At 30.2% G+C, this 11530-nt stretch overlaps 1 protein-coding gene across 1 annotated transcript; it reads left to right on the forward strand.

Moving 5' to 3' along the window:
* Positions 1 to 9752: 9752 nt before the first annotated feature.
* LOC127094333 (uncharacterized) lies at positions 9753 to 11123 on the forward strand. Its single transcript, XM_051033177.1, has 4 exons — positions 9753 to 9843; positions 9952 to 10053; positions 10449 to 10550; positions 10765 to 11123. The coding sequence occupies exons 1-4, from the start codon at positions 9753 to 9755 to the stop codon at positions 11121 to 11123; spliced, it is 654 nt and encodes a 217-aa protein (XP_050889134.1).
* The last annotated feature ends 407 nt before the right edge of the window (positions 11124 to 11530 follow it).

An 11530-nucleotide genomic window follows, 5' to 3' on the forward strand; every position in this document is an offset into this window, starting at 1 on the left:
CGACATGAATTTTTACTTAGGCCCAGTTTTGTAGTGTTAATAGAATTAGGTATTTCGGTTTTGCTTAGGAAGCAAGCAAATTCAATCTATAAATAGGGAGTACCCCTATTATAACTTTAATACTTGCAGTTGCAAAGAATAAAATTATCAGTTTGAGAGCAGAGAGAAACTTAGCATAAATTTCTTCTTCTTCCTTTCTTTAAAACCCTAATCTTTCTTTCTCCCCCAATTCAAATTTTTTCTTTCTTCCATTACAATTATGCAGCGAAATCTTGCAACCAAGGTTGGTTTATTCACTCGAGTGAAGAGTGGAGAACAATAAGAAATTCTATTGGTGTGATAGAATCTTGTTCATCAAGATTTGATTTGGAATTCTCTATAGATTTTGGTGAATTTCTTGAAGAAAAAATGGTAAATTTTCAACACCCCTGAATCTAAGACCCCAACCACTTTCACTCAAACACCTTCTCAAGTGTTAATACAATTACAAATATATATGAAGTGATGAATCATAATTACAATACAAAATACTTTATCCTCCTAACTTATAAAGATAACTATGCGATAGAGTATTACAAACCCAAAACAAAAGACTCAATGAAAACTAAAAACACTAAGCTTCAAAGTAAAAGGTCCGAGTATTCAAATGAGACAAAAACCCTCCATAAAATAGCAACAACATCCAACATAAAAGCCCAATTAGGTTTTGATATGAAAATGGATGGATTCCAAAAAACGCAAGGAAGATTAATCTTCATAATGCCAAAATTAAATCTTGATTAAAATCAAATCTAATTAAATCTTAATTTTATATAAATAAAAATTTCAAACTTGCTAAAAAAGAATTCAGAATAAAATCTTTTTCATACGAGAACACGCTTGAAATCAGATCTTTGATTGAACTAAAAAGAAAGCAAATTTTGTTAGAGAAAAATTCAACGCATTAAACACGCACGCCAAATAAGCAGCTTGAGACGGGATATCTCGCATAATATTAGAACATCTTACTTAATATATTATCTATAAAGATTGTGCCACAAAATCACTAGAAACTTAATGTCTCGCATACTGGCAAAAACATCTTTCTTGATATGTTACCTACAAATAATTAAATATAAAAATACTTTTGACTAGAGACTACAATATATCCTCGTTATGATGTCTCTACTCGATCCCCTAATTGTGAAATTATTGAGATATTTTCTATCACCAATATTCATTCTTTGGAATGTTTCCATATCCATGATTATCTCAAATATGTTTCTTTTTGGCAATCTCATAAATCAGGCTACCACTCATTCAATTAGAGACTTTATAGTGTTCAAGGCCTTTTTGTGAAACATCATAATCCAAAGGCTCATCAAATTAAATAAATTATTTGGCTTCCTCCCCTTCTTAATTGGATAAGAGTAATGTTGATGGTGTTTTACGTAGTAGTCCGAGTCCTTCTATTCGTGGTGGTTTACTCAGAGACAGGAATAGAAGTTTTTTTGATATTAATTTAAAATTAATTTCTAAAGATTTATTGAAAAATATAGAAGTTTTTTTGTGTTTGTTTAATATATTGATATCTATTTCTTTTTAAAAACCTAATTATCAAAAATAATTTTATAGAAGGTATATTCAAAATAATTTCTCATTTGAAACAAATTTTTATTTTTTTCCTTTCAAGTTTACTTTAAAAAAAATTGTAATAAAATAAATAAAAACATTAAAAGTGATTATTTAATTTTAAAAAGTAATATTTTGTTTTACTAAAATAGATATTTCTATAAAAAGAATTTATATTTGATTTTGGAGAACAAATGTGACACTTAATAAACTCAACTTTCTCTCAATTATGTCACAATTAATATATTAGTTTAGCCTCACCTTACCTATGGTTAATTGATTTTATAACATTGGATGTTTTTTTCTAATGTGTGTGATCTTATGATATGTCACATTCGAATTCCACTTTAGAAATGGAATAGGGTACCCTATATTGAAAGATATCCTCACTCCTCACATGGTTTGTCTTTACCTACTTTGGTGTTTATGATATTGTTGACAGACTTGTTTGATAAAATCTATAAAGAAGAGAAACCGTCCAAACTTGAAACCACACGGGTCTTTGAGGTTGATGTTGATGGTGGAAAGTGATTGATTATTTATGTTCTTGTTTTCTTTTATGATGTTTATTAAATTAATTATTATTTTCCATATGTGACTTTTGAAAGGAACGTTTGGAAACGTATCTATTTCTTTCTTTATTATGATTAAGACATAGGAGTAAATGTTTTTATTTTAGTAAGATTATAATAATAATATATTTATTATTTTTATATGGGAATAGAAATTAAGAGAAGTGGTGAAGCATTACATGTTCTTTCGTGAGGGGCAATTGAGGTTGTGATAATGGCCACATACACATGTGGGATATACCTGTTATGATTGTGACTCATGTAAATTATAGTCCATTCATTTAAGATGAAAACAAAATGGCATCATTAAATAAACAAACAAATAAATAAATAGCACTACTATATTATATTCGTATTAGGGCTATGTAAATATAATTAATTAATATATTTTTCTTTTGTTTTTTTTCTTCTTGCAAAGTAGTTGAGATGACATAATCTTGTTTAATGTTTTATAAATCAAGTTTGCTTTTAAAAATAACAAAGAAGAAAGTTATGTGCTAATAAATTGAGAGGAGATTGTCTGTAAAGGTTTTTTTTTGAAATAAGTAGAAATAAAGTTTTAAGATAAGGATCTACACTAATCCCTCTTAAATAAAAATTTACTGACTTATTGAGAGGGTTTAATTAATTAAGATCTTTAGTCTCATTAAGATATCATTGACAGTTGTAGAGACAAGTCATATCTAAAGAAACATATTCAAATCCACGTTATCATTTTAAAAAAAAATAACTCTAAAACAAGTAATTGATTATGCAATTAATAATAATTGATTAATTAACATTTTTTAATAAAAAATAATAATATAAATTTTAGTGTTACATATCATAAAATTTAAAAGAACTACACAAAAACTATATATATTTTAAAAATATATTCAAATGGAGTAAGTTGTGGTTGGTTCATAATCACCTACAATTGAGTTTTCATGCAATCACACATTCGAATAAATTCGAATTGTTCGAATAGTGTTGGAGTTCAACAATGAACCTCCATTAGCAATGCACAAGAGAGAAGAGAGGCGGAGAGAGAGAGGAGCGGAGAGAGAGAGAGAGAGAGAGAGATGAGAGGAGAGAGAGAGAGAGAGAGAGAGAGGGAGGAGGAGAGAGAGAGAGAGAGAGAGAGAGAGAGAGAGAGAGAGAGAGAGAGAGAGAGGGAGGAGAGAGAGAGAGAGAGAGAGAGAGTGAGAGAAGAGGAGAGAGAGAGAGAGACGAGAGAGAGAGGAGAGAGGGAGAGAGAGAGAGAGAGGAGAGACGTTGAGAAGAGAGAGGGAGAGAAGGATGGAGAGAGGAGAGAGAGAGAGAGAGAGAGAGAGAGAGAGTGAGTTTCTAACTAACTTTTTTCAATAATAGAAAACTATTACAAACTCACTTTTTCTGTTTATATAGATTCACCCAAACTCAAATGCACATTAAATGTAAATTTAAAATCAAATGAAATTCAAAACTAAACTAACTTGAATGTTGGATTACATTCAATACCATCCCTTAAATCACATTCAAGTTTAGAAATCAACAACACAAATTTCATCCCTCAAATTCATGAAGTGTTCAATTTTGTTGTCTTGGTCAGCACATTTGCAAGTTGCTTCTGAGTGCTGACATGCACAACCTCAAGTACTCCATTCTAAACCAGATTGCGCAGAAAATGATACTTGGTATAAATGTGCTTGTTTCTTCCATGCTACACTAGATTCGTAGCAAGACTTATGGAAATTTGTTGTCAATCATCAATTTGACTGGTTTGCTCACCTTGAACTTCAATTCATGCAGCAAATTCACCAGCCAAATAGTGTGACAAGATGACAAAGCACCAACTATATATTCAACTTCATAGGATGACAATACAACCACTAGTTATTTCTTGGAACACCAAGAAATGGGGGCTTAAAATACATAAACATGTATCCTGTAGTGCTTCTTTTGTCCATTGTATCACCACACCAGTCAGAGTCTGAGTAACATATCAGCTCAGCAACATCTGACACTCTAGATGGAAACAAAATTCTATGCCTTAGAGTTTATTTTATATACCTCATAATCCTAACTTCAGCTTGGTAATGTGACCAATTTAGTTTACTCGTAAACCTATTCACCATTCCAACTGCGTAACATATGCCAGGCTTGGTATTACACATATATCTCAGACAACCAACCAACTATTTGAAGGTTGTTGGATCTACATCCTCACCATCATCATCGAAGTCTAGCTTATGATTTGTCTCAGCAGGTGTGATTGTTTACTTACAATTCATCAACTCAAATCTCTTCAGTAACTCAAGTTTATACTTCAGTTGGTGCATAATAATTCCCTTCTCAGAATGTAGAATCTCCATCCCTAGAAAATATACCATATTTTTAAGATCATTCCTATCAAATGCATTCATTAGCATCTTCTTGGGCTTGTTTATCTCATAAGTACAACTTCCTGTCAGAAGTATGTCATCCACATAAAGATACATGAGGATCACATTGCCATCAGAAGTTTGTTGCATATACACACCATATTCCATTTCACATTTCTTGAACCGCATATGCTTGAAAAATGAATCAATCTTCATATTTCAAGCCATTGGAGCTTGTTTTATCCAGTACAAGGCTTTATGCAACTTGTACAACATCCCTTATGTGTTCTCTTTCACAACCCCATGAGGTTGTTGAAGGTGGAAAGAAACACAAGGGGGTTTGAATTGGGTTTCTAAAAATAAAAGCTTTTTAAAACCAACACAATTAAATAGTAAACACAAACAAGAAAAATAACACAATTATTTTTATACTAGTTTGTTGTTAACTAAGCTACCTCTAGTCCACCCACCAAGGTGATTTTGCCTTCTCAACAAGGACTTAATCCACTATAACTGAAACTAATTACGAACACACAAAGACAACCCGCCTTTGTCTTCATGAGTCTATATGACTAAAACCCTAGTCACTCAAGGAATATACTCAAATAAATGAGATTTACAAGAATGTGTTTACAAGATTGCTTCTAAGAAAACATGATAACACAAGTTTAGTACAATGAATTTCTCACACAATAACGAATAAAAGCTCTATGTGTGTTTCTATTATCTATACACAATAATATCTAGTTCAGCAAAAAGCGTTGTGTGTATACGTGAAATAACAATATGAATTAGTAACTTATCTAATCTTCCAAGTCTCCTTTATATATGAAATGAAAAGATCCATTGGAGGGTAGAATTGAAATATCAAAACGCAATTGTCTCTTTGTATAACAGTTTGAAAAATAGGAGGAAAAATGATACAATAGTACAATCTTTAGCCCGTAAAATCAGCATAGTGGAGGGAAGGTTGATCTTGTATTGTGTACTATTTTTCTGATGCAAAACATTTTGATCTTATCTTCTAATCTTTAGAGGTTTCTGAATAAGTGATATTGAAGCATGTTTAGAAGTATCAAGAGACTAGTTAAGAGAATTTTCAGAACATTGGTCTTTAGAGTCTTGACATAGTTCCTCAGAACCTGGTCTTCAGAGTCTCCAGATCTTGTTCTTCAGCATCTTCAGAATTTGAGAGCGTTGAATCTTGAAGGCTTAACACACCTTTAAAGGCTCTTCTATCAGAGTCACAGTTAGAAGCTTTAACATAAAAGTTCATCAGAACCGTTGTCTAAGAGCGTTCTAGTAATTGACATCATCTTGTAAAACACATTTGTATCTCTTCAGAGTCAGAGTGTGTTGAGTCCAGAATCTGATGATGTCACACGTCAATTCTTCAGAGTCAGAACCTGTTAGGAAAAGCTACATACTAGACAAAACTATTAGGGTACAAAATTTTTCTCTAAGAAACAATGCATTATTATCATCAAAATTAAAGGCCAGATGCCGAATAAAATCTTGTTCTAACAATCTCTCTCTTTTTAATGATGACAAAACCATGTATTTTGATAAACAATTTTTACTTGGTTTAATCACATAAAAACACCAGAGTGAGATTTGTAAGCTCTCCCTGAATTTTATACTATTCAAATTATTTTACAGCTTATAATTGCAGAGTTAGGTTTGCAAGCTCCCCCTGAATTTAAGACTTAAAATAATCTTAACACATATAAAATATCTCAATCATCATGAAAGAAATAAATTCCCATAAAGCAGAAGCCTGGTTACAATGGATGTAGTAACTTCCCAAATTGCAGAAGCCTGGGTACATACGTATTTCATTTCAGAAATGTCTTTGGTTGAATATCAAAAAGTCTGGTCATCAGCGTTGTAATAGAGCATGATTGATAAGAGCTTTCATATGCCTCGTTGTATGCTTGGTTGTTATCAGAACTTGTATATGTCTGGTTGTATGCCTGGTTGTTATCAGAACTTGTATACGCTTGGTTCAGAACTTCGTCTGGTTCAGAACTTGTATATGGTTGATTAACTGCAAACTGCCTAGTTAACTATTCAGAACAAATGTCTGGTTAACTTGAACTCAAATTAGCTTGGTTAATGCCTTAAAACCTAGAAAACTTGGTCAACTTGCAACACGATGAACTTTTTCAAAGTTCCCAGAAAAGTTACCAATGTCAGAAATAATGTTAAAGACAAGTTTGAGTTCAGAGTTAGAATTGTGTATATCAAAATTAATCATTCTTCTCCCCATTTGTCATCAATAAAAAAGAAATAAGGACAAAGTAAATCAAATAGAATTTTCATTTCATTGAGAATAAACAATAAGTACATAAATGATAAAGATTGAAACTAAGAAAACACAAGATTTTAGAACACAAAGGTTTAAAAAATGGGGTGGCAGTCTTGATAAGATAGCTCCAAGCATCCCTTCAATCTTTGTTGTATTCTCAGCTTGAAACATGAACATTTCATCCAGTTTGTCCAACCTATCTTTGACCATATAATTCTCATCCTTCAGGTCTTCCAAAGTCTTTAGAATGATTTCCTCATAAATCAAAGTCTTCTTAACCCCAAAAACACTTCCAGCTTTTAGAGTCATCTCAAAAATAGTCAAATTCAATTGTTCTAGTTGAGGAGAAGAGACAAAATTTATCATAAAAAAATTCCGTTCATATAATTCATATATAGGTAAATATTAAGGTTAGTATGGAGAATATTTTGTCGGCTTCTACTTATGACGATTGTCTGTAGGTAAAAATTACAACTTAGTACGTTTGAAATTTGACTTTTATATAAAGTTAATGCCCCGGGAAAGAAATCAAAATATATTTTTGAAGGTAATCCTAACTAGTGTTATAGAGATATTTTTCAAGGATTTAAAAAGGTCGATTTTCAATAAAATTATTATTATTTTATTTAAAATTCTTAAAAAGTATTTTGAAGGACTCATAAACATAAAATATTTATTAGTAAATTTTGATTATCACTAACAAGCAAAATCGTTTTTGTCATCCACAATTTTTTTTAACACAAATCGAATGTCAACATCCACCGTTCATCTCATTTGAATGAATATTTTGAATTGTATAATTGTCTTTTTTTTTTAATTTTAATTTTATCTCTTTTTGAATATATTTTTTGTATATATGTCTTATTATTTGTCTTAATTAAGTTTAAATTTGTATGAATTCAAAGTTATACATAATATTTTTATCTCATTCTCAAAGCCAACTTAAAGAAGGTGCCAAAACACACACATATACCTCTCCTCTCCTCCTTAGAACACCTTGATATTGTATTCCTTCTTTTTCTTCTACAAGATCCGATGTGATTATATTTTCCGTGTATGCTAACTAAAGAGTATAGACATGGCACAAGGTGTGGGACTAGTTAAGACTCGAGGCAAGTCATTGAAGGTATGATTGTAATCAAGAGTCCATTGAAAGTGCTTAGGCTTTTTGACGACTAGATAGAGTAACAAGGAGCAGTTTACCGACTTAGAAGGGAACCGAGAAAGGGATGATATATGTCCTATCAAGTCCCGGGACCGTGGAAGATGCAACATAAATTAGGCATTAGTTTAAGACCCTCCAAAAAATATCTTTAAAACCCAAACAAAGTATTTATTAATATTAATTATTAATAAATTTTAATTAATTAAAATAAAATAATTTAGAATTTCTCTATTTCCTAAAATTTAGTCAATCAATATTATCTTTTCGAAAATGAATCAATATTATAATTAATGTCACTTAAAATATTTTATTTATCCAAAAAAAAATAAATCCCTATTAAACCATCAAAATTTCCTAACCAACATCTCTCAATCTCAAAACTCCATTCTTCACGTTTTTTTCATTTGCTCATCTTCTGTTCATAAAAAAAATACTTCTTCTCCTTCCCTTGAAACCTATTGTCTATTGATCAAACTTTGTCTTTCCGGCTCAACCTCTATGAATTTGACATCATTTGAGTTCTGAACGCCTATAAACCACATACATCTTGGCGTCCCGCATATGGAGCTTCAGAGTCTTTCGTCTCTGTCTGTTTTCAATTCCAGGTTCTATCGTTCTGTTCATCGATTATCTTTTTCTATATTTATTTTAGAGTTTAGTTTATTTTGATATCTTTAATATTTAGTTAATTCTTTTATTTTGATTGTTTACAAAAGAAAATGTCAAATAGAAAAAGCATGAATCTGGTTATGAAAAATTGAAGAAAAAACAAAAAGTTGAAAAGCTAATTGAATCTCAACGTGGTGGTCTTGATAAATTTGTTATTGTTCATAAAAAGGACGCAGAAGCAAGTTTAATAGGTGAAAATGTGATAGAACAACCACCGTTAGATAATACTGACAATAGTGTAGAACAACCACCTAGAGATGATACTGATAATGGTGAAAACGTGATAGAACAACCACATATAAATAATACTGACAACACAAATAGTCATAATTTTGATCAAGAACTAAAAGATAATATTTTAGAAATAGGAGTAGAAGGGAATGTTGAGCATAATAACACTTCTAGTGAAGTACCTACAAATATTTATGACGCATGACTATGAAAAAATATTGATGGAAAATTTAGAGAATTAATGATAGAAAATGGTCCTATCAGACATCACAATTTTCAATATCAAAAAGATGAAAATAAAAGATATTTCTATTTATCATATTATCAACGAACACTGTCAAATGAAAAAAAACATGATAGAAGATGGCTAGTTTATTCTAAATATTTAGACAAAGTGTATTGTGTTGCTGTAAGTTATTTGGTTCAACAAATGTTAGTCAACTAGCAAATGAAGAGACTAAAGATTGGAAGAATCTTGGATCCAACCTTAAGAGTCATGAAACAAATCGTGAACATATAATTAATATGACCAAGTGGATTGAACTAGAAAAGAGATTGAGAGCAAAATAAACAATTGATAAGCATTTACAAGAACAAATTAACAAAGAAAAGGAACACTGGGAAAATGTTCTACTTAGGATTATAGCTATAATCAAATATATTTCTAAAAATAATCTTGCTTTTCGTGGAACAAATGAAAAGATATATGAAAAAGGTAAGGGTAATTTTTTGAGTTTGATTGAGATATGCTTGCGGAATTTGATCCAATTATGCAAGAACATGTTAGGCGCATAAAAAATAATGAAAGTCGTAATCATTTTTTGAGAAATACCATACAAAACGAGCTTATAGAAATGATAGCCTTGCAAGTTAAAAAGTCAATCATAGAGAAAGTTAAAGATGCAAAATATTTTTCTGTTATTCTTGATTGTACTCCTGATGTAAGTTATCAAGAACAAATAACTCTTATTTTGAGATGCGTTGATACTTCTAAATTTGCAATTAAAATCAAGGAGTATTTTTTAGAATTTTAAAAAGTTGATGACACATCAGGAAAATGTCTTTTTAATGAGCTTGTTAATGTTTTTAGAAAATATGGCCTTAATATTGATGATATAAGGGGACAAGGTTATGATAATGGTTCCAACATGAAGGGTAAAAATCAAGGAGTGCAAAGAAGATTATAAGACATAAATCCTAGAGCATTTTATACATCATGTGGGTGTCATAACTTGAACTTAGTATTATGTAATATGACTAGTTCCTGTCCTAGAGCTATTTCTTTTTTTGGAGTTCTACAACATATTTATTTTTTGTTTGCTTCATCTACCAAAAGGTGGAAAGTTTTGCAAGATAATGTATATAAATTTTCTGTTAAATCATTATCTCAAACTAGTTGGGAAAGTAGAATAGATAGTGTCAAAGCTATTAAGTTTCAAACTCCAAAGGTAAGAGATGCATTGATTGAATTATCAAAAAATTGTGAAGATCATAAATTAAAAAGTGAAGTCATGTAACTCATGAGCTTGTAAAATTTGAATTTTTATTAGGAATGAATATTTGGTATGATATTTTGTTTGCTGTCAATTCTGTTAGCAAGATTCTACAATCAAAAGATATGTATATAGATGTTGTTATAGATCATTTAAAAGGTCTTATCACTTATTTAAAACATTATAGGGAAAACGGGTTTGCATTGCCTTTAGAATCCTTGGAAAAATGGCCATCGAAATGGATATAGAGCCAACATTTCGTTAAAAATGTAAAATTCATAGAAAACCTCATTTTGATGAAAATACTAGTAATGAGATCACACATTCACCTGAAAAATCTTTTCGTATTGAGTATTTTTTTTATACATATTAGATCAATCAATTAATTCTATTGAGACAAGATTTGAACAATTTTTACAATATGAGACTATTTTTGATTTTTTATTTGATTGCAAAAAAATTAAAGCTTTAGATGAGGATGAACTGAAAAAATATAGTAATAATCTGGAAAAGTTTTTTAGGTTTAGTGAATACTCTGATATTGACGGTCTTGATTTATTTTCAGAATTGAAAGTACTAAGAGAAGTGTTAAGAGAAGAAATTATCACACCAATAGAAGTATTGAGTTATATTAAAACTTTAGATTCTTTTCCAAATGTTTACGTTGCATATAAAATTTTATTGACAAACCCTATAACAGTTGCTACTGCTGGAAAAGAAATTCAAAATTAAAATTGCTTAAATCATATCTAAGATCAACAATGTTACAAGATAGATTGAATGAGTTAGCTATTTTATCTATTGAAAGTGAAGTGTTAGAATCGTTTGATTATTAAACTCTGATAAATGATTTTACAGCTAAAAAAACTAGAAGATTAATATAAAAATTGATAATTTATATAATATACTAAGTCTCTTTATAATTCTTATAAAAAAATGTCCCATTAAAATTTTCTCCTAAGGCCCCAAAATGTCTGTAAACGGCCCTGACCAAGTGTTATACTTCTTTTACAGATGTTAGACTTTGCATCTAGCATATTTACTAGTATCTATTAATATCGAAGTAGTAAAAAATATTATCATTTATTAAAGATCAATTTTGAGTATCAAATTCTATTTATTCATTATTTATCTAAGAC

Source organism: Lathyrus oleraceus, chromosome 1, assembly GCF_024323335.1.
Source record: "Lathyrus oleraceus cultivar Zhongwan6 chromosome 1, CAAS_Psat_ZW6_1.0, whole genome shotgun sequence".
NCBI lineage: Eukaryota > Viridiplantae > Streptophyta > Magnoliopsida > Fabales > Fabaceae > Lathyrus > Lathyrus oleraceus.

What these genes read in the sequence shown, in the direction of transcription:
- LOC127094333 (XM_051033177.1), top strand. Translation starts at nt 9,753, where the DNA reads ATGATAGCCTTGCAAGTTAAAAAGTCAATCATAGAGAAAGTTAAAGAT. An exon ending in TGATTGTACTCCTGATGTAA is followed by an intron (nt 9,844 to 9,951) that starts GTTATCAAGAAC and finishes ATGACACATCAG; the next exon opens with GAAAATGTCTTTTTAATGAG. An exon ending in TAATGGTTCCAACATGAAGG is followed by an intron (nt 10,054 to 10,448) that starts GTAAAAATCAAG and finishes AATTTTTATTAG; the next exon opens with GAATGAATATTTGGTATGAT.